This window comes from Sander vitreus, chromosome 4, assembly GCF_031162955.1.
Source record: "Sander vitreus isolate 19-12246 chromosome 4, sanVit1, whole genome shotgun sequence".
Lineage (NCBI taxonomy): Eukaryota > Metazoa > Chordata > Actinopteri > Perciformes > Percidae > Sander > Sander vitreus.
In genome coordinates, this window is record NC_135858.1 from 29,952,957 (window position 1) to 29,976,551 (window position 23,595).

General features: G+C 39.0%; 1 protein-coding gene across 5 annotated transcripts in view; it reads right to left on the reverse strand.

The window, feature by feature from the left end:
- Positions 1–23,595, reverse strand: part of fhit (fragile histidine triad diadenosine triphosphatase) — a 417,147-nt gene that overhangs the window by 63,051 nt on the left and 330,501 nt on the right. For all 5 annotated transcript variants that reach the window (XM_078247548.1, XM_078247551.1, XM_078247547.1 and 2 more), the window contains one exon: positions 12,776–12,844. In XM_078247548.1, the coding sequence (XP_078103674.1) occupies positions 12,776–12,844 (69 nt within the window). The remainder of the gene's footprint in view (positions 1–12,775; positions 12,845–23,595) is intronic.

Genomic DNA, 23,595 nt, shown 5'->3' on the forward strand with positions numbered 1-23,595 from the left:
TAGGAGTAGGAGCCAAAGTTGTAGACATCCTCGCCAAAGTTAAGGCCCTAACACCATCACTCCCTATCTCCATAAAATGCATCGTGGTTCATTGTGGACACAATGACATGTCCTGTGAGGAAAGTGAACGCACAAAGCGAAGCTTCAACCTTCTCATTGACACTTTAAAAAGCACTGGGAAAATTGTTTTTATTTTTTTAATTGTTTTAGGGCCCACTGCCATCTCTAGGTCGTGGATCTGACTGTTTACATACTGTAGACATGTGCACATGCACACTTCCACAGACCAGCTCCATCCACAGACCAGCTCCATCATTCCAGTCAGAATCAGTAACAGACAAAACAAATCGGTAAAGTCACTATGTAACAACTACTTAACTGCAAAGACAGTGAATTTAGTATCCATTTCTTGTCAAACACAGTCTGTCACAAAAAGCGAGACAGCTAATAACTTTAACACACTAACATTTGCACTACTAAACACTAGGTCCCTGGCAGGCAAATCATTCTTAATCAATGATCTTATTATTAAGCACAACCTTGATTTTATGTTTTTAACTGAAACCTGGTTGGATAATAATAACAGCGCTGCTGTCCTTATCGTGTCAGCCCCCCCTGGCTTCAGTTTTATGAATGAGAATAGAGTTAACAAGAGAGGAGGTGGGGTCGCTATTTTGTTTAAAAACTCATTCCTATGTATGCAAATATCCGTTGGAAATTTTGCTTCCTTTGAGTATGTGGCTCTTCAGCTAAGGTCCACTAATAGAGCTATATTTCTAAATATCTACAGACCACCTAAGTACTGTGCAGCCTTTTTTGATGATTTTGCTGAACTACTGTCTATGATCTGTGTTGACTTTGACTGTATAATTGTTACGGGTGATTTCAACATTCATGTTGACAACCCTGAGGATAGAGGTACAAAGGAACTGTATTGTATCTTGGGTAATTATGGACTCAACATGTGACTACAGTCACACACAACAAAGGTCACATCTTGGACTTAATTATCTCTAAAGGTTTGAATATTTCCAAAGTTGTGGTGAATGATATTGCCCTCTCTGATCATTCCTGTGTGTTTTTTAACAGCTCTATAACTGTGAAAAAAAATGTTCAAACTAAGGTAATCAGAAAACAATACATCACTGAAAGCACCTGTGAAAAAATCATTCAGCTTTTCTCGTCCACAACGGCACCCTCTGGAGCCTCAGTAACTGAACTTGCAGATAATTTCAATTGTAGAATTTCAACTATTATTGATACCATTGCTCCCGTTAAGCTCAAAACTATCTCTAGCAAGAAAAAAAATCATGGAGAAATGCACCTGTAAGATTTGAATAAAGAGAGTGTCGAAAAGCTGAACGCAGGTGACAAAAAACTAACCTCCAGGTCCGTTATGAAATCTATAAAGAGAGATTTTGTATTTATAATATGGTACTGAGGAATGCAAGGCGGTCATTCTTCTCTGAAATTATTGCTAAAAACTCTAATAATGCACGTGTTCTATTTGCTACTGTCGATTATAACAGTAGCAAATCCATTACCAGTAGCATCTGAACTTTTGTCCACCGAAGCCTGTAATAACTTCGCCATCTTCTTTAGTGAAGAAATTCAGAAAATTGTGCATCCATATCAGGTAGAGGATATGTGCTGTCTCAGTGTTTGAGCAAAACAAGTCCCCATATGACACAATTTCAAATGATTCACCACCAGACCTATATCAAACCTCCCTTTCTTAAGTAAGATAATTGAAAAAGCAGTTTTTCAACGAATAAACCTTTTATTGTCCCAAAACAATATATTGGATCCCCTACAATCAGGTTTCCGACCACATCACAGCACTGAGACAGCTCTTCTGAAAATCTTTAATGACATCCACTTAAGCACAGATGGTGGCAGAACTACAGTCTTGGTGTTGCTGGATCTCAGCGCTTCATTTGACACGGTAGACCAAGACATATTATTAGACAGACGGGAAAACTGGGTGGGCCTTTCTGGAAAAGTACTAAAGTGGTTTGAATCCTATTTAAAGAATAGAAATTACTATGTGTCAATAGGTAACTATGAATCTGAGCGTACAAGTTTGACATGTGGAGTTCCCCAAGGCTCCATCCTGGGGCCTCTACTGTTTAATATCTACATGCTGCCCCTAGCTAAAATCATGGAAAACAACAACATAAGCTATCACAGTTATGCGGACGACACACAGATTTATATAACCTTGTCACCCGGAGACTACAAGTCCAATACAACACCTCATCAGGTGCATTGAACAAATCAACGATTGGATGTGCCAGAATTTCCTAAAATTAAACGAAGGTGATCATTTTTGGACCAAAAAATGAACGATTAAAAGTCAATGCTCATCTTCAACCAACAATGTTAAAAAGAACAGACAAAACAAGAAATCTTGGCATAATTATGGACTCTGACCTGAATTTTAACAGCCACATTAGGTCAGTAACTAAATCTGCCTAGTATCACCTCAAAAATATAGCAAGGGTAAAAGGACTTATGTGCCAACAGGATTTGGAAAAACTTATCCATGCTTTTATCTTCAGTAGACTTGACTACTGCAACGGTGTCTTTACAGGTATTCCTAAAAAGTGTATTAAACAGCTACAGCTGATTCAGAGTCCTTACCAACACCAAGAAAACAGATCACATCACTCCAGTTCTGAAGTCCTTACACTGGCTTCCTGTGCACCAAAGAATACATTTCAAAATACAATGTTAGTTTATAAGTCAGTAAACGGTTTAGGACCAATTTACCTTTCGAATCTGCTACTACACTATTAGCCGCAGAGATCTTTGAGATCATCACGGACAGGTCTGCTTGCCATCCCCAGAGTCGGAACAAAAAAGGGGGAAGCTGCGTTCAGCTTCTATTGTCCGTACATCTGGAATAAACTACCGCTAAACTGTAGATCGGCACCTACGCTCAGCTCTTTTAAATCAAGGCTGAAGACCTTTTTTTTTTTTGCCTTTATTTAATTCACTGCACTACACTGTATTTAATCTGTTTTTGACTGTTTTCATTTTCTATGAAATGCTTTTAATTTTGTATTAACTATTTTTAATTTTGTATTAACTTGTATTGATTTTTAACTGTGTTTTAGTGTTTTATGTGAAGCACATTGAATTGCACCGCTGCTGAAATGTGCTATACAAATAAATTTGCCTTGCCTTGCCTAAGCTACAAAACAGCCCAAACCTGACCTAAAACCTGATCTTTTGTTGGAACCCGTTAAGTTCGGATTGGGAGTTCTTTTCAGAGATTGAACACTTTTATAATGACCCCATGACCATTCTTTTAGCACCCCCCTTAGGACAAGAAGGATATTGTTAACTCCACTACTGGTAAGACTCTAAGAGCAGCAAAATCATCGGTATGAATTATTGAGTGTTCCACAGGCATGACAGGCTTTAGACTTTTAGTCTGATTTGCCATTTATTTGAAGATAGTATATTAAATTGTGCTATGACTGTAGCTTGAGAGGAATCTGCTGCAGCCATGAATGTCAGATTTATGGATTTCAAGAAGGCTCATGGTGCTGTGAAAAACGGCAAGCTGACTAATCAGCAAGAACACACAGAGACTGAAATAGATCACTTATCATTGCCTCTATTGCTTGGGGGTTTCAAATGACTAAAATGAACAAAGCAAAGAAAAAAGAAAAAAAGGAAGCTAAAAACAAGGCTCACAAAGCAAGTATGATGCGTTGTGACAGCTGTTTTTGGGCAAGGTGAAGCTGTAAAGAAAATTGAATGTGCCATCTGGTACCTCAGAGGGAGACTGATATACCAATAGAGAGACAGAGGAAGAGACAGGGGGACGGAGCAAACACAGAGACAGATAGCTACAACAGTGTTTAGCTGCTGACTCTATTCTCTATCACAGATCTGCTGTCAGCCCGCTGGATCGACCGTGCAGCGCTGGCCTCCCGTGCTGCTCCACCTCATCTAAATGAAATGACAATGCAACTGCACTCCCGAGTCCCATCCCTTCTCTTCACAGCGATAAACAGCCCGTTGAGTGTGGCTTCACTGTCATGCACTATCTGCATCTGATAAAGCACCGGACGTGGCAGTGGGGGCGGAGGTAATAAATTGCTTTTTACCTGTCTTACTGTTTCGGAACTTCACTGTGTTATTGCACCTTTATTCAAGTATAGTGTGACTCAAGTAGTTTACTTCATTGCACTGTACTTTAAATCCACTGTTATGTGCACTTTCTGTGAGTGACTTTCTTAAAGATGTTGAAAAATACCCACATAACTACTTTTGTAAGAACAGTGGGCCTTAAAGGGGTGATAGAATGCAAAACCGATTTTACCTTGTCATTGTTGAATAACGACAGTTCGGTGGGTAAATAGGACATACATAGAAGCTCAAAATACCATTGATACCCCTTTACTATGAAAATCTAATATTTTGAAACTGCCGCTGAAAACGGGCGAATCTCAACAAAGCTGGAAGTTGACGTCAGCATCCCAACTCCTAGTCTTTGTCACGCCCCAACATTTGCATAGGCTTCACCACTGACCTGAGGTCAGCTTAGTCTTCTGAATCTAGCTAGGTCATGCAGATCTCCAGAGGTCCGCTATTTAGGCTAGCTAGCCTCCTCTTAGATCTCTGAAACGAAACCCCTAATGTTCACAAAAATGCATTAAATTGAAATTGGACACCATTGTTAGCTTTATAAGACCTTGGGGTAGATGTTATATAAGTGGCGTGACGAAATTCAAACTGTAAATATACTAGTTATGCCGAAATTGAAGTTAACTAGCTGCGATCTGTACACATAGCTAGGACTGAAGGGACAGTAGCAGCTAGCTACCTAGCTAACAAAACTCCTAATGTTCACAAAAATGCACTAAATTGAAATCGGACACCATTGTTAGCTTTATAAGACCTTGGGGTAGCTGTTATATAAGTGGTGTGACGAAATTCAAACTGTAAATATACGAAAGTTATGCCGAAAGTTTGGCAACGATCTTTTCCCATAGGATTAAATGGGACACATAGCCTAGCTAGCAGCTCCTCCTAAGGAGACCCCTCATGTTCACAAAAATGCATTAAATTGAAATTGGACACCATTGTTAGCTTTATAAGACCTTGGGGTAGCTGTTATATAAGTGACGTGACAAAATTCAAACTGTAAATATACAAAAGTTATGCGGAGCCCCGGTCGTCCAGTAACCGGGAAACGGTGACTTTCACTGGGTATGGAGTTTTCCGCTTTCTCGTCAGACTGTGGAGGTCCTGAAGTCCGACACGTCTTATCAAATTTGCAATTAGCTATCAATTTTCGTAAAATGGCCCATATTTGAGCTTTATATAGTTGATTTCTCGCGTAAAAAAGTCTCAGAAGTGAATTTAATAACAAAATAGTAGACAAACAATGTATAACTTTGCAGTGTCTGAAATATGAGACCTGCTGTCTAGTCTACAATGGATGTGTATGTGGTTCGCTCAAACCAATCAGCGCGCAGCTCATCTAAATATTCATGAGCATACCATATTTGGAAGAAAAGCTCTTGTTCCAAATAGAGCCATATTCACAGGGTAGTTAAGGACCCATAAAATAGCATTTGAGCAATATTCAGCCAAACCAATGTTACATACCCTATTAGGAAACCTTAAGGAACAGTTTGAAATACCCCATGAAATCATTCTATCACCCCTTTAACAGTGGTGATACATAAGTAGTGTTGTCAACGAACCTTTATGATGAGACTAAATGAGACGCAACGTAAATGCTGGTCATGTGATGATGACTATAATTAAATGTATAATGCAATATTGTTGACGAATAAAAACGAGACTAAATGTGGTTTACAAAATAAAAACTATGCTAAAATGTCTCTTCATTTTCGTTGACCAAAACGAGACGAGACAAAATGTTATAACGTTATTTCGTCTCGTTTAGTCGCGTTCTTATTATTATTATTATTTTGCAGTATTTCTGTTCCCTGTGTCTGACTTCAGGGGCTGCATCAGGTCCCACTCGGGTCGCACTGCGCAGACGCAGGCGACCTTACTTCCTCAAGCCCTGTCGCGCCATTGTTTAATTTAGAAGATGCAGCGGTGAGTTAGAGAGTGAGACGAGCGTAAACGACAACAAACAAAATGAAGTCTGACACAGAGAAACGGACTGTGGCTAGCCAGCCCGGAGTTCGTCTTTGGGAGAAAAAGAATAAACGGAATTTGGAAAAACTTTCATTACATAGAAGTGGAAAAGAAAACGGAATGTGTTGTGGAAAAAGATGGGGAGAAATGCGGCCACAAAATCAAAGGAAAAAATACCACGAACCTTAAGAGACATCTCAAGCCATTCCATAATGAAATTGAGGTAAGTCAAGACACTAACGTACTGTACTTTCTATTTTAGAAAGCTAATGCCAACTCATGAGGCTGTGGTTAACGTGTCTCATTGTAATGTTAGCTTTAGACGTTAGCCCCTAGAGCTGAAAACGACTGAGACAAATGTGTGTGTGTGTGTGTGTGTGTGTGTGTGTGTGTGTGTGTGTGTGTGTGTGTGTGTGTGTGTGTGTGTGTGTGTGTGTGTGTGTGTGTGTGTGTGTGTGTGTGTATTTGTTTGTGTGAGAGAGTGTGTGGGTTCTTAGTTCCCGCCTGGCTGATTCCATGTGTACTAAGCATCCCTTGTTGGCCAACATTTTGGTTTTGTCTATACTACTAGGTACTTATACTATATTGACTGGATTAAATAGAATTGCATTACTAAAAAGAGACTAAAATTAAATTTTCATTGACTAAAACTAGACTAAATGTCATAAATTTTCATTGATTAAAACTAAACTAAAATAGTCATGGATAATTCTGACTAAAATAAGACTAAAATGCTCAGACTTTTAGTCGACTGAAACTTGACTAGACTAAAAAGAGTATGAACGTGACTAAAACTAATAAAAACTAAAATGACAGCTTGACACAAAGACTAGACTAAAATTAAAAATTAAAACAGGCTGACAAAAACAACACAATACATAAGCAACCACTGGCTTTGTCATAGTAATAGTGGTTTTGTACTTTTAAATGCAGAAAGAAAGCAGGCCTTTATGTGACAGGTTTCTATTAGAAGTATCCCTGCATTCTGATGTGTTCCTTTTTTTTTCTTTTTTTTTTCTTTAAAATCGATGCCGTTTGATGTTAAAGCAGACTCAACACTTCCTACACATTTACTCGTCTTGATGAACTCATTTCCACAGCATTATTGAACAGCAACAGAGTACAATAAAGATGTTTGGACAAATTAAAAAAAGACTTGCAAATCTGGTTGGACTCTAACAGCAATTACTAATGCCTTCACTTGCATTGTCACATGCAAGCTTGTTTTTTAAGATGATTATTTTGGTCTTTTGCCTTTATTTGACAGACAGTAGAGAGACAGGAAACATGTAGAGGGAAAGGGGTATGTCATGCAACAAAAGGGTCCATAGTCAGGAATTAAATCGTGGGCACCAAAGCATCCAGACATTTGTCAGTGCAGAACAGCAGATAGACGACAGATGACACCTCATATTATCACATTCAGATGTGATAAACTAAGAGCACCAGCTTTTTCCTCGCCGATGTCGCACCAAATGCATGCATCTTGGGGGAATTGTTGTGTCTCAGTCACCAGAGGATGAAACCTCGTGTCAATCCCTGAACCTTTCCTCATTGTCACCATCAGCTCAAAATTCCCACGCGTATACCAGAAATTGCATTATTCAAATTCTAATGGCTAGATTTTAAAATTAACTGAGCATGATAAACCTTTTCCATTTTGGACACATCATGAAATATGTTTATCACGTTCATGTTTTCAGCTAAGTGTCTCCACTGGTTTAATATTGAGATCTGTATCAGTACTGCCAAACCAGACCAAAATCAGCTGTGTGAGGAAAAGTGCATTATTTCATCCATTACTGACCATAACCAAAACCCAAACTCCAGTGAACCCAAAGCTTTAAACAGCAAAACGCTTGCTCCTGGGGGAATTGTTGGGTCTCAATGAGAGTGTGGACTTGACCTACCCTATCTGTAAAGTGTCCTGAGATAACGTCTGTTATAGTGCACTATAAATGCAATTGAATTGAAGTACAAACATACAAATTAGGGCTGTGCAATTAATCAAAACTTTAAATCGCGATTACGATTTTGGCTCCTAACGATCACAAACACAAGTGAACTTTTATTTTGTCTTGTGTTTTGAATGAAAAAAGTTCAAACGGGAAAAGTATTAAGGGAAATGTCACAGTTCAAAGTGTCTTCGCTGTTGATTTGTTTAACTGTTTCACTGTTTTTTAAGTTCAATAATTGCAACAGCTTTCCAAAAGACAATGAGTAATCCTGTTAGATAATCGTGATTTTAATGTTGACAAAAACTAATCGGGCAGCTCTAATACAAACTACAACACAGGGATATGCAGTGCCACCGGGTGCCGCCCACTTTGAGCCTCATTTTGGCTTTTCAGAAACCTATGGGTGACGTCACGGAGACTACGTTCATATTTTATACAGTCTTTAGTCCCATCAAGGAATATTATTTAAATACTTTTCATAATCAAACAATTTAGTGAGCCCTCCTGTGCTGCATGCAAGCATCTGCATTCATTACGTTTCTCCCTCCACTCACTTAATCAGCTTTCGCTTAGATTTTTCACCCATCTGTATAGTAAGGTGATATGGTAAACATGTCATTTCTGGTCTTTTAAGTAAAAAAATGGACAGTTGACTCATGCAATGTTATCCCTAAGTGCAGCTTTAAACTGGTTGTGTTTCCTCCTATTTTCACAATGTAGAGAGAAAAGGGCTTCACCTGCTCTATTGCCTCTTAAACAGTCTTTATGAACAGATAAACGTGTTAAATCTATAAAACACTTAACAGTGGTGAGGTATGAGGGGAACAAACCCTGGGCGATTATTCATTGCAAAGAAAACAGCTCAGAGAAAAATGTTCTCATTTGCTGGCTGTGACATGGAAAATATAAATGCCGGCGATGACGCTGCTCTCACAATAACCCTTATGATCACATGCAAATTAAAAACAAACCTATTTATATTTTGCTGCTGGGACTTGGCTGTGGAACTGCATGTTTCATTTCTCCCCCCAGGCACAATGAGGGAAGCATAGTGAAGTTCTTTTTTTATTAAACGTGGTTATTGGAATATTCATATCAAACTCACCAGTCATTGATATTCATTTGCTACAGACTCTCTTGTTACAAATTCAAAATGTCAGAATGAAATTTAAAACAGCCTGAAAGGCATGTTCATTATTTTCTTATTGAAGTGTTGTGGTTCATTGGTTTGGAGATCCAGGCTCCAGGGGGCTGTAGAGCCCACTGATATTTGTTCAAACTCATCTCTCAGATGTTTAATTAAAGTTATTAGGAGCCACAGGTGAATCAGTTCATTAGCAATGAATTGTGTTTTTCAAATTCCTGCGGTAACACACAGGAGGCTTGCTCTTGGAGAACAATGCCAATTGTGCAGCACTAGAAGATAAATGGTTCCACCATCCCGCTGCTGTTTTGATTTAGTTATGTATTTATATATTTATGTTTTGCCTAGTGGGGGCAAAGGGGAACTAGGTGATTGGCTAGAGGGCCATCAGCCAGGAAAAGAAGCAAAGATGCCCCATCAACTTTTACATGGCCATCAAAGAGGTTACCAATGTGACCATTGCATTTACAGGAATGCAGAGCGGTGGTTAATGTTCAAGCATTCTCAGTTCAACAAGCATTCAAACTTTTTATAGGTAACCTATTATGTAGATCTTATGAACCATCCAGGGTGGAAAGGAACCACAAGCAACAGAAGCAAAAACAGCAAACCCATCTCCCTCTAAGCAACAACGAGTTTGGTCGCCCAGATAGCTCAGTTGGTAAAGCTCATATATAGAGGTTTAGTCCTCGACGCAGCGGGTCCGGGTTTGACTGCGACCTGCAGCTCTTTGCTGCATGTCATTCCCCCTCTCTCTCCCCTTTCATGTCTTCAGTTGTCAAATAAAGGCCTAAATGCCCAAAAAATAATCTTTAAAAGGAACAAGTTTACTTGTTTTACCATTGAAGTGTTTGTGACAAAACCTACAGTAGTAGTTATAGTAGAAGTAGAGAAGAGAAGAGACATAAAGTCAATTAACTGACTATTTATATCAGTAACATCTATGTAAACGTTGCCAACTTTAGCCACCCCAAGCTACTGTTCACACTAGACAAAGTAAAGCTGTAGCTTGTAAATCCCCTATGTACTAGCATCTCCAGTCTGAAACCGATGATACGCATCTTGAAGCATTGCTAACGATCCGATACAATAAAGATACATGTACAGCAACTACTCATGTGATCCAATTCCACCTTCTATTGCAATGCAGGGCGATTTAACATAATTTGATTCAACCCAATGTCATTTAATGCAATATGACGTGATTTGACGATATGATGCTTTACAAGTCAATATGGTACACATAGTTTGAATTTTTCTTTGGTCCTTCCTACCTGCAGCCTGCATAGCACTTTCACAAGTTGGCAGACATACTTTCATTTCCATACAAGGCGTATTGAAAGCATATTTACTCTCTGAATAAGAAGTTTGATTATGATAGGATATATTGACAGACATTCTGTTAATTACATTCAATCAGAACCCTCTACTTTTACTTGACTGTGTTTCACCAATGGTGATTTTGACTTTTACTTGAGTAATTTATTTTGAGAGTATTTGTAGGCTACTTCTTAATGTATATTTTAAATAGGACAGTGAACATTAAGTGAGCTTAAAAGCTAGTTTTCATTGGCAGTCCCTGTGCCTGTTAACAAAAAAAGCAAACTTTTACTTGAATAAAGATGTTCAGTATTTGCTTTTTACGTTCATGCTTGTGTAAAGCACTCTGAATTGCCTTTGTGTCTGAACTGTGCTATATAAATGAATTCCCTTGCCTTACTTTACCCACCACTGCATAAAGGCTGTCTCACTCTGCCTCAGGCTCATGCATTGCCAAAAGTGAACCTTCTCTCAGTTGTTGTTCAGGGAAGGAACATTGATGACATCCCAACATGTCACTGTGAGCAGAGCAGCAGAGCAGCACAGCAGAGCGGAAACGGCATTGCCATGTCATTTTCATAATGCAAATCTCTGTGAAGCTCCACAAAAAAACACTATATATATATATGTTCACAACATACTGTAACTGCCTAAATGCAGGTCTCTGTGTGTGTGTGTGTGTGTGTGTGTGTGTGTGTACGTGCGCTGGGCAATCTGACAGGTCAGCACCAGAGCGTACAAGTTACAGCAGGAGTAATGGAGGAGAGCGAGTTTACAGGTCAAGGAAAGCTGTCGATGATTTGTAGGAATTTGGTGGAATGTGTCGGTCTTCCTCCTCCATGTTAATCTCTAAATGTGACGCGGCCGGACACACATCGGCCTCCACAGCCACCAACTGGTCACAGTAGAGGGGGATGATAGAGCTCACCGGAGACAGTGAAACAGTTTAGAGAGGAGAAATCTATCCAAATATCAAACTATTGGTCACAAATTATTGGTCACATCTCTAAAAATAAAAAGGCACAGCCTCTCTCCTAATAATATAAATAAAACAGATTTTACAGATAAAAAGAGGTTGGAAACGATACATCGCGAGTCCATCCCAAGTTGCATCTGGTGCAAACAGTTTTTTTTGTTTTTTTAATTAGTATACTCACACCCTGCACTTTCATATTCACGCACTGCAGCAAATTAGTGAATCTTCCCATCCTTACTGTGTACTGAACTGAGCACATTTTATTCAAAAGTTACGGGGCCTTGCTTGAATGTATGCTGGTATTTCCTTCAGCTAAAGTATGGAGTAATAAAAGAAGACAACCAACTGGTGCTGTGGTGTCATTCTAGCTGTATTTTGTACTGGACTTTTTTTTTTTTTTTGTCTTTCCAAAACCTCTTCAATGGCAACACCTCTTCAAGTCCTGACCTGGATAACTGAGAATATAATCAACAAAGTTTTTGTTTCTGTTCATTTTAACAGGTTTCAATTTGGGAGCAATATATTTGAGTGTAAACCAAACCATACAGTAACTGTTTATGACTTATTTATGGGCTGGAATCTTCTGGAACATTTCTTTTTACAATAAACACTTGAAATGATAAAGGCACTTGCAGATAACAAAGTAGTACTAAATGTAAACCATACCATGGTGTTTCATTTTTAACTATGTACTTAAGAATTTGAACTTGATTTTATTTTTACAAAATAAACCAAAACAATGACAAAGAGGAAGAGACGTATATGTATATCATACTCTCTGAACTGAAAACAAATCAGGTTTGAATTGGAATTAAAACACATTTACTGTTTGTTTACAAGATATGTAGTCCATGCTGCTCTACAGAGGAAACAATAAAGTGAATATTTGGATGGACGGGGAAAACAACGCTCAAATGGAAATGCTATTGACTTACAGTACTATCACAATCTACCTGCCCTTGTTCTATGATGAATGTTGCCGTTTGAATCAATGTTGTTTTTCGGTTATATACGGATGTGTGCAATATAGTTTATTTTAAGCACTGCTGGGAGGGGCATTCACAATTTTGTTGTATAGCGACTACTTATCTTATATTTGATCATCTATTCTACGCTACTCATGGTGTGACAATGAGCAGAATAGTAGTCCAGCCACATGTAGTATAGGTCAGATACAAGTTGTCTTTTGCATTTGCAATCTGCAAGCATAAAGTAGTTAGGATGGTCTAAAATCTGCAAACTGACCTCATCGTAGACGCTGTCATTCCGCTCAAAGTCCCCCGCCTTCCTGGGCAGCACATGGACGTGGACGTGCTGTAAGCAAACAAACAAACAAGAGAAGGCCATGGTTTAAATGTGGTGCTCGGTCTAGAGAAACAGGTACTTTTTTCACTGGGGAGTTGCCTGACAGACTGATGTGACAGAGACGCTTTCCATAGAGAGTCTTCATTACTTCACAGTACATTGGAGAAGCCAGAGCGGAGCGCCACTGCCGTGCCACAAATCACAGGAGGGTGACTGTGCATTTCAACAAGCATGCTACCTGCACACCACAGAGACTCCTTATTTTTATGCTTTTAAAGATTTAATTTACTTCCCCCCTTCTGGTGTCAACCACCCTGCTGTCACAAACCTGGCCGTCTGTATGGTTAACTTTAATTTACTTCTTTGCATCTATGAAATGGTAAAGTCCCTAAGAAACTGCTTTATCTGACAGAACACACACTTAGCAAAAACACACACACACGACCCTTACTAAAGCAGAAACAACAAGCTGTTTACCCTGATACACATTGTTCCAATACTTATCAGTACATAGAGTTGAGCCTTAACGTTAATGTGTGGTTATACAGTAAGCAGCAAGTAATCAAGCAAGAAACAGCTCTTCTGCCAACAGCACAGGGTCTCTCTTCCCTCTCCCCTTTCACAACTACTGAGCTTTATAAACATGATTTACAATGACGTGACCAATATACAATTGATCGTATGATGTCATCTAGCCACTTTTAGCCACTTTTGGAGCTAGTGCTAGGTACTTTCATTGGAAAAGAGTTGGCAAAACGGTTAGTTTTTTTTAGCACAATGTCGAAGCTACCCTATCCTCAATAGGGTAGTAACTGTAAGTTAAACCACACAGTTTCTGTAAAACCTAACCAGGAGATATATGTTTTAACAGTGATTTGAGTGGAATGCACAAGCAAATGGAGCGATTAGATCAGAAAACACTTCTGTGTGTCATTCTAGAGGGCATGGACACAAAACGTGGTTAATGGCCTTGACACAGAGCAAGGCACCAGTTTGACCCAGGCTGAGAGCCTTGCTGCAGAGGTCAAGACCACTAGGATATAGAATCAGAGTTTTGCTGTAGAGTTATAGACCATTTCGGACCTGGCCTATGAGCCTTGCTTTAAATTCTGGGATCATTTAGACCTGGTTACTGGCCTTGGTACATAGTTTGAGACCAGTTGGACCCATGCTAAGAGCTTTGCTGCAGAGTTCAAGACCAGTAGGATGTAGAATCAGAGTTTCACCGTAGAGTTATGGACCATTTGAACCTGGGCTAAGACCCTTGCTTTAGATTCCAGGACCAGTTAGACCTGGTTAATGGCCCTGGTGCAGAGTTTGGGACCAGTTGGATCCGTGCTAAGAGCCTAACTGCTAGTTGTGCTGCAAGTTAGTGCAGACTGGCTGAGGTAAATGACATGTTACAAGACTTATAGTGTTGAGGTTGAAGGACAGGCCTATTCTTACAATGTTTCTTAGCCTGAAAAATGCAAGTAAAGATGTAGAAGACGTCTTTGTGCTGCCGGGATGAACCCACACAGGAACAGAGGAGCTTTGTATTTTATTGACAGTGTTAAAAAAAGGCTGCCTTGCCATGCTGGGAACAATGAATCTACAATAACTAAAAGGCCCTTGGTGCAACAGCTGAGTGGGCATGATGGTGTCTGTGAATATACAGCTAACAAGTGCACATAATGGATATGACATCAATAAAATGAGTAGCCATTGTTCAATGCCTACTGACATCCTCAATATCACTCCCTTCAATCATCACAAAGTGCAGCCTTGTAGAGTCCTGAAAAAGTTTATCTGGTATGAACAGCAAATCCAGACTCACAAAGCTTTAATGACTTAGTGACATTATTGCATATGCTTGAGGATACATCAGGACAATGTTGGCCTTGTATCTATTATTCTTCAATGCTCTGAAAACAGCTGAAACTTTTGTAATGGACTGTGCAAAAAATATTGGTACCTGGGACTAACAACATTTCAACTCGTACTAGGGCTGCGCAATTAATGGACATTTTAACTGGATTACGATTTCGTCTCCTAATGATGACAAAAACAATATGATCGAGAAAGGCGATTATTGTGCATTACATAGTACATTACGTTTTGCGTGTTCTGAATGAAAAAAAGAAAAATTTAAATGGGAAAAGTATTAAGGGAAATGTTACAGTTCAAGGTGTTTTCACTTTGGATTTGTTTAACAGTTTCACTGTTTTTTGGTTTTTATTTTTTAAAGATTATTTTTTGGGGTATTTTAAGCCTTTATTTATAGGACAACTGAAGACTTGAAAGGGGAGCAGCCGCTGTTAAACCTCTATATATGGGCGCACGCTCTAACAGGTGAGCTACCAGACCTAATCATAACAAAAACACTTTTTGAAATACTGTCACATGTGCACAGTGACTTGTAAACGGTTATGTTTAGATGTCTTTTAGGATTTCTATTTTACATGAATGAAAGCTTTTCACTTCCTTATTTCATTCTTTTATTTACCCTGCTTCACTATACTAGATTGTCAAAGTATAATGTCCCCAGCGCCTGCTCTGAACTTGGCCAAACTGCACTTTTGCTCTATGCTCTACCACTATGAATATACTATAATAATAATAATAATAATAATAATAATAATAATAATAATAATAATAAATATAATAATAATAATAAATATAAATATAATAATAATAATAATAATAATAATAATAATAAAATAATAAATATAATAATAATAATTATAATAATAATATAATAATAATAATAATAATAACAATAATAATATACACTTTATTTAGAAATGCAGCATTGATATTATGATATTATTTCTTAAGATTATTATGATCTTAAGAAAGTCCCTAAGAAAAGATTCATGACGTGTTCTTAAACAACAGAATTGTTCGCACCTGTGTTCTTAGGATTGATGAAACCCACGTCATCGAAATTAAAAGCGCGTGCCAGTTGTTCCTAATTAGCATAAGAAAACGCCCCGCAAATTCCCATATAAGGACATGACACTTCCTGTGCACCTCCTGGGAAGCGAGAGACTGCCTTCAAGAGATGGTTGTCGGAGTCGCAGATGACTTGTACATTGCAGTGGAGGAAGTACTGAATCTCAGTACTTAAGTAAAAGTACAAATAACCAGCGACATATTTACTTTAGTAAAAGTAGAAGATGTCCACTACCACAAACAAGGCCTGGCTTTTAAAAGAAGTTCCTATCCTAACCAGCATAAAACGGAAATATGTTGTTAGAATCGGAATGCGGTTGGTTTTATTCATGGATGTATTTAAGACGGTTTTATTTTCTTTAACCATGCAAGTAAGCAAATAAAGTTTGTGAAGCAGCGAAAATGGGGAGATGTGAAGAGTTCCAGCCAAATAAATAACATATGAATGCGTCTTACGCTGCCTGGCGGAGGAGTAAATGACGATGTGGAGAGGCAACTATGATTTGAAAACGGGAATAATAAAAAAAAAAAAAACATTTTCATTTTCACTTTTACCGGAGGCTGTATTACCGAGGGTCAGCAGCGCTGCGCCCGGGCTCTGGAGCACCGGAGCCGGCTTGGAGGATCGGCGGTGCCCCATATCTATCTAACCAAACTTCACTGGTGAGACAAACGTGTGACGGTCAGGAAGACGTTTTGGCAGAGGAAAAACTGATCAGAAAATGTAACGGAATGTTGTAGAAATGTAGTGGAGTAGAAAGTATAGATAATAGTTGCAAAATGTAACGAAGTAAAAGTCAAAAGTATGCACTATTGATTCTACTTAAGTAAAGTACATATACGTGAAAAATGTACTTAAGTATAGTAACGAAGAATTTGTACTTTGTTACATTCCACTACTGCATTTTGGCCCAATAAATAGCGATCAATCACCATATAACGCAGGATTTAATCAGTTTAATTGCTGATGTAAATTGCAGTGTTAGTGTTTCTTTGCATACTATGATTTCTTTTTCAACAAATGATCAGAAATATATTACAGTACAATACTATCATTGTAAACGACTGTAGAATTAAATAAAATGCAGTAACCAATTATTTGGAGCAAATTGTCATCACTCAAATGTGTGTAAAAGTGCTCTTGAGTGTTCGTAGATTTTGTTCTTAGCTAAGAACAAATCCAAGATAAGAAAACATTAGTGAATGTCAAAATCTTCGTAAAAAGTGCGTAAGTGGGGTTTAAGAACACATTTCTTCATAAGAACAGTTGGTGAATGAGGCCCAATATTCTGAATTTGATACAGGTCATGTAAACAGCATATTCCGGTTGGATATTCTTAATAATGCCTTTTTCCAAACACAGCATTTTCTGATTTAGACGTGGGATATTCCGGTATGATTCAGGTTTCAGAAGCATTCTTTGGACATGTATACAGCGCGTTCAGAATATGCGTCTCAATCAGGGTTTTTACTGTAGTTTGTGACAGTTTACGGCCTCTTGCCTGTGTTTACGGTCAGCTCTGTGCGTTGCTATGGCTACTGTACACAAACCAACCAGCCAACAGTTTGCAAGGCTGCAGACCCGATAAGAAGGAGAAACACAGCTACTTTTAAACATTATCAAAGACTTGGATACCAACAGGTTTTTGGATATGCGCACACATCGCTACGCCGACCTTTTCAAGAAGGTGAATGAAGGAATGAATGAGGGACGACGTGTTCACACGGTCCAACAAGTCCTCCACCGCTGGTAAACTTTGAAAAAAATTGTATTTTGCACGGCTACATATAAAAAGGGAATATTAGTGGAATATTCACTTTCATTAGCCATGTCAACAGCTTAGTCGGAATATCGTCCTTTTCTGAATAAGGGCAAAAACCGTAATATTATGTGCATGTAAAAGTAATAATTGACAGAATCAGGTTAGGGTGTATGTCCACTCTGAACATGGTAAAATTGTTGAGCTTTGTTATATTATCAACAATCTAGAGCCTTAAGATCAAGGTGCATTATATCTTTTACAGGATCTTAGTTATGGAAATTTCCTTAAATTTGGTTTGATATTATTTAGGTGAACATCATTTTTCCTTTTTCCCTATCTACATTTACTCTAAAAACTTTGGTTCTATTTTTAGTAATATTTTAGGCATTTTTTCTTGTTTCCACCTTCAAGTGGAACAGTGCATTATGAGGGTTAACAGTGATGTTGGTCCTACTGCTGTGATACAGTATATTTACATTATTGTCTATTAGCTGAAGATGGTTTAGTGCTGTGTGTTGTGCCATAAACCCCACATGCAATGTTTGGCCTTGTTCTGAGGTGTGTGTGTCTGTTTGTGTGTATGTATCATCAAGGGCATAATAACCTAATTGTGGGGCTGTTATTCGTTTTTCATTACTACACTGTGATAAACTGTGGAGGCAGTCTGAATGAATGTTTATAAATGCTACAAACAAGATAGCATGTTTGGAGGCGTCTGCTTTTTTTTAGGATGCATTTTCTATTTAATGAGGTCATTTACATAATGTCTGCATTATTAAATTTGCCTACCTTGAGGAAAACTTCTGTAGCAGAAAAAAAAATAACACATCATGGCTGGAGAGCCATTTATCACAGGCTTTCTAGATGAGTGCTGAGTGAATGAGGCAGCAGCCCCTGGACACTGTCTGTGTGTGTGTGTGTGTGTGTGTCTTTGTGTGTCTATGCGTGTGTCTGTGTCTGTGTGTACGTGTGTGTGGGTTGATAACGTGCATGAGCATACCAGCAACTGGGAGGGTGGCATGGGTGTTAAGGGAAATTATAGTGGCCTGACGCAGCAGTGTCTGTGCGTTTGTGGTGGGTTCCAGACATTTACGGCAAGGGGCACATTGCATGGGTTCTCCATTCTTAAAGAAATATTGCGCAATTTTACAATCTGTTGTAGTTTTGACAAATATCAAAGTGACAGGGAGAGCTCCGTGCATTGCAGCATAAAGGGAAAGTCTAGTAATATTCTATATTTTTATTATCATTACAGAGCCAAACCAAGAATGAATGTATCATACTAACTAACACTAATGTAGTGTGTGTGGATCAAAGCCTGATACACTATAGACCCAATCACAATGTTTGTTTACAATAACTTCCAGGTAGAAAACTCCTGGGGTCTGTTTCAGAAAGCAGGTTTAGTGAAAACTCTGAGTTTGTTAACCGTGAGATGAGGGAAACTCTGGGTTTTCTGTTTCAGAAAGAGAGGAAACTTAACCTCAGAGTCAGATACTATGGTAACTGAGTCTGTGAACCTAATCTGGCTGGGGGCAGATTTTCTTCAATAAACCTGGAGTTTCTCTCAGTCTCCTCCCTCTGACACAGCACTCTTTCATTTCCTCATTCATTCATTCAGTCTGTATCAGGCGCATTTTAGTGCAGTTTGTTAAAAAACGTGTTAGTTTATTAACCATGTTAGGCTGATTATAAAACGTTTTTGTTCCGAACATGGCATTTCCTTTTGTCAACGATACCGTTGATGAAGAAGATGTATTACTTCTTTAGTTAAACATATGTCGGGGAGATGCTATTGAGGCCCTGACTATAGATGTATTTTCATTTCCTGATAACTACCTAGGTTATTTGAGCGGTATCATTTTTCTTTCCAGTCTATCAGTTATGTAGCCTACATAACCTTATCCGTCCTCATATCACCAACGTCACCCATCGTGGACATGCTCTTACATCCCAGCAGATTATTTGTGTCGCATTACGTTTTTTTGCAAACGGCAGTTTTCTCTACATTAGTGATGCGGAGCATATAAAGCCACTGTAGCAAAGCGCCGTCAGAAGAGTGTGACTCGCTCTGAAACGTTTTTAAACATTTTTGTAGCATTCCCTGGACACAAACCAGTAAGAGACATTAAAAAGAAATAAATGATTGTAAATCATAATTCTGTTAATGATGGTGCTGCAACCTCAGAATGGGATTAGTGTTAGTTTACTTTTTCGCTCGCAGGATTGCATCTAAATGAAATGACAGGTGTACTACCATTCCAGTTTTCAATTTTGCAGCAGCAGCTGTGTTGCTTTTTTTAACCAAATATATATTCAAACTCGCTGTATGTGCGCATGAGTATTTCCGCCAACCAGTTTGTTTGTGTTTGTAACCATGGTGAATCATAGTATCATGGCTCCATTCATGCTGCCTTTTTATTGTGGTGGTGTACGCGCTTAACTCTGAGTCAACCTACTCCGAGGTGATTGAACCAACTCATATCAGCTGTTCTGGAACCGAAAACTCAGAGTTTCCCATCTCAGGATAACTCAACTAAGACATCAGGGTTAGACTCAGACTTTGTTAAACCTCCTTCCTGAAACGGGCCCCTGTACTGTACATTAAGGTGACCAGATTTCTGAGACAAAATCCGGGGACATTTTTGGCTCAGAAGCGTAAATACCTCCAAAAAAGGTAATGTTGTTATCTTTGTAAAACTTAAAACGGGGACACTGCCCCAGGGTCGTCACTAGACCTAGAGCTGCACTGGGGCACAAGCCCCCCTAGGGGGGGTCCATGGGCACGCTCCCCTGTAAGAACATTTAGTCTATTTTAACGTTTAAATGCATCAATCTGGTGCACTTTGAAGAGAAATTCAGAGGTAAGACTTGATTATTCTTATCTATGGATGGAAATACTGTATTTGTGCTGTAGCCTGAACTATTTTGCACTTCAGAATTTTAACCATGCACACACACGTTGAATAGTTTTTTCTTCATATTTTTGCATTAATGTCACTAGGAAGTATACCAGTATAAATACATATTCATATTTGTAAGTGGGATATATATAAGTAAATGGGATTGTCTGGAATCTGGCAATATAATAACAATTATGGTGGGATACACTGGCTAAGCAATTTACAAAAATGTCTGTGCTGACATAAATAGTTTACATGAGAATACGTTATAATTTTGGCCCAAAGCTGGAGACCATGTAGAAATTTTGTTGCAATTTCAAAACCAGATTACCCGGGAACCGCTTGTTGTACCGATGCATGTGCTGAGCGAAGAGTTTGTGAAATATTTCACAGAGAGTAATGGTGTGCAGAGATTTATGGAGAGTGCACATGATAACATTTCATGTAAGTTCAATGTTAATTTTCTCGCAAACCTGGCACTAATATCATTGGAAAGCTTAGATTCTGGTTGAGGTGGTTGTGCCAGACTCACGCCTTTGGCTGAGTCTCTATCTGTCAGAGGGAGAGCAGGTGTGCGGTTGTGAAGAAGTTGGTAATTTCATGGCGCAGATTAACACTTTTGCATGCACTATATCCGTGTCACATTCTCATTAGGGGCTGAGCCCCCCTAAAGGTCTGATCCTAGAATCGCCCCTGCTGCTACTTCATACTTGTACTCCACTACACTTCAGAGGGAAATGTTGTAATGTTTACTGCACTACATTTATCTGACAGCTTTTGCTTTATTGCTTCACGCTGGCCTTGTTTCTGCAACAGCTCATTGAGTATCAGATACAATTAAAACTATTGAGGAAATATTTTCCTTTTACATTGGTCCAGTATTAAATGAGATCGCTGCAGTCGGCAACAGCGAAACAAGCTACAATGTAAGTTAATGGACGTCAATTGTCCAGCTTGTATTTACGTTCATAAAAGTGCTCGTTTTGCCGCTGACAGGCTCAGATTAATATTCTAAGTGTCTGACAACATTATGGAAAGGATTTCTAAGGAGGTCGATCTTTCTGTTAGAGTAAGATCCTTTTTTTAAAGATAAAAAGTCTGCAAAATTGCGTTCACTAAACCCACCAGACTCCATGTAAATAAATAGTAATTTTAGCATCGTAAAATATGGACATTCTAGAACATCTCTGAGCTCTGAGCAGCGCTTGCTCTGGCTTGAGTTTGCGCGTGTAGGTGCGCGAGTCAGCGCGACTAGCCAATATGTTTGGTCAATGTTTTCTTTCTTTCTTTCATTTCAATTTCAGGTCTGTCAGTCACAGTGAAAACCGGGGACATTTCCGGGGACAGCTCCAGCCGGGGACAGGTCATCGAAACCGGGGACTGTATAATATATGTATAATAATAATCATCACGCAGCAGTTCTGTGTGTATTTGTAGCATATATATCCATGTTGTGTGCGATCCATCTGGCGTTGGTCAATAGTAGTCTCTGCAGTGGTGAACTGTGTGTTAGTTGCCTTAGCCAGGCTTGCAGGCCCGACGAGGATCCTTCTACTTCCTCCCCGCCTTCCCCGCCTGCCGCAGCTGACAACAATCCACGGGTGCCCGCTGGTCTGGTGGATGTCCTCCAGAGGACAGTTCATTATTATTAATTATAAAATATTATTATTACTGAAGCCTGGCTGACCACACTCACTCAGCCCAGATGGCAGCTAGCAGCTAACAGGGTAGGTGAATTTAAACAATGTCTGAGTTGAAAACGCATCTTGTTGTCATGTAAGGGCCCTGTTCATGTTGCACAGACATTTTAATTGCATTTTGTGTCTGTTAAAGAGGCACAAAGGCACTCTTTATGATATTCCCCCAAAACTGCTGTTTTAGCTAAGTGGGAGCTCTCGGCATTAGCTGCAGCAGCTCCATATTGCTAGCACCGATTCGGCTCGTTTTTTTGCTATCGACAGTACTCACATACTTATAGCGATCAAGATTAATGTAAAAATTGCCCGGAGTTCTCCTTTAACAGAGCTGAGCAACGGGGACAACGAACGACTGGATATACTCTCATGTCATTCATCTAAGATGCATTTTGGATGCTATTATATATGTATGTATGTATGTATGTATGTATATCTAACATATCAAAGATGCTAGCAAAACATTCCAGTACAGAAAGTAAGCACAGCAGACAGATAGGTCGTGTTTAACATCATTAAACGTTACAGATATGGCTGAAAATGACATACGAAATAAACAAGTTTGCCGATTTCACATATCTCCGCAAATCAAATCAACGGCCATTTGTCTACCCAGTAAGGATTTTTGTGTTAGCGGTGCCATAGAGCCCCATTTTTGATTAAAACACATCAATAAGCCATAGTGAGTACGTTTAAATGCACACTAATATTCCACTATTATTCCAAACATGCCATTATTCCAAATGTGTTGCAGGTCATGTAAACAGCATATTCCGTTTGCATATTCCCAATAAGGTCTTTTTCAGAATTTAGCATTTTCTATAAAGGGATGTGGGATATTCCGGTATTATTCAGGTTTTAGGGGCATTCTTTAGACATGTATGCAGCACATTCAGAATGTGCTTCTCAATCAGGGTTTTACTACAGTTTGTGACAGTTTACAGCCTCTTGCCTGTTTACTGCTTACTGCTTACAGTCAGCTCTGTGAGTTGCTGTGGTTACTGTACACAAACCAACCAGCCAACAGTTCGCAGGGCTGCAGTAGAGATGCACGGCCTGAAGAAAAGGAGAAACACAGCTACTTTTAAACTGAAAGACAAACATCACATCACAAGAGCGACCTTTTCAAGAAGGAATGAAAGAGGGAGGCTGTGTTCACACAGTCCAACAACTCCTCCACCACTGGTAAACTTTGAAAAAATCGGATATTAGTGGAATATTCACTTTCATTAGCCATGTAAACAGCTTAGTTGGAATATCGTCTTTTCCAGAATAAGGGCAAAAAACGGGATATTAGGTGCATGTAAACGTAATCACTGTTGTACTGACTAACATGCTTCTTTATTACCATGAAAACACAGTAGTTCATTTTCACGCATCCAACATACACCGTTCTGCTGCAGGAAATACTTTTTCCTGTTTCGTAACATTTGCTAAAAACTAGTGTCCTGCTGTTTTAGAAAATC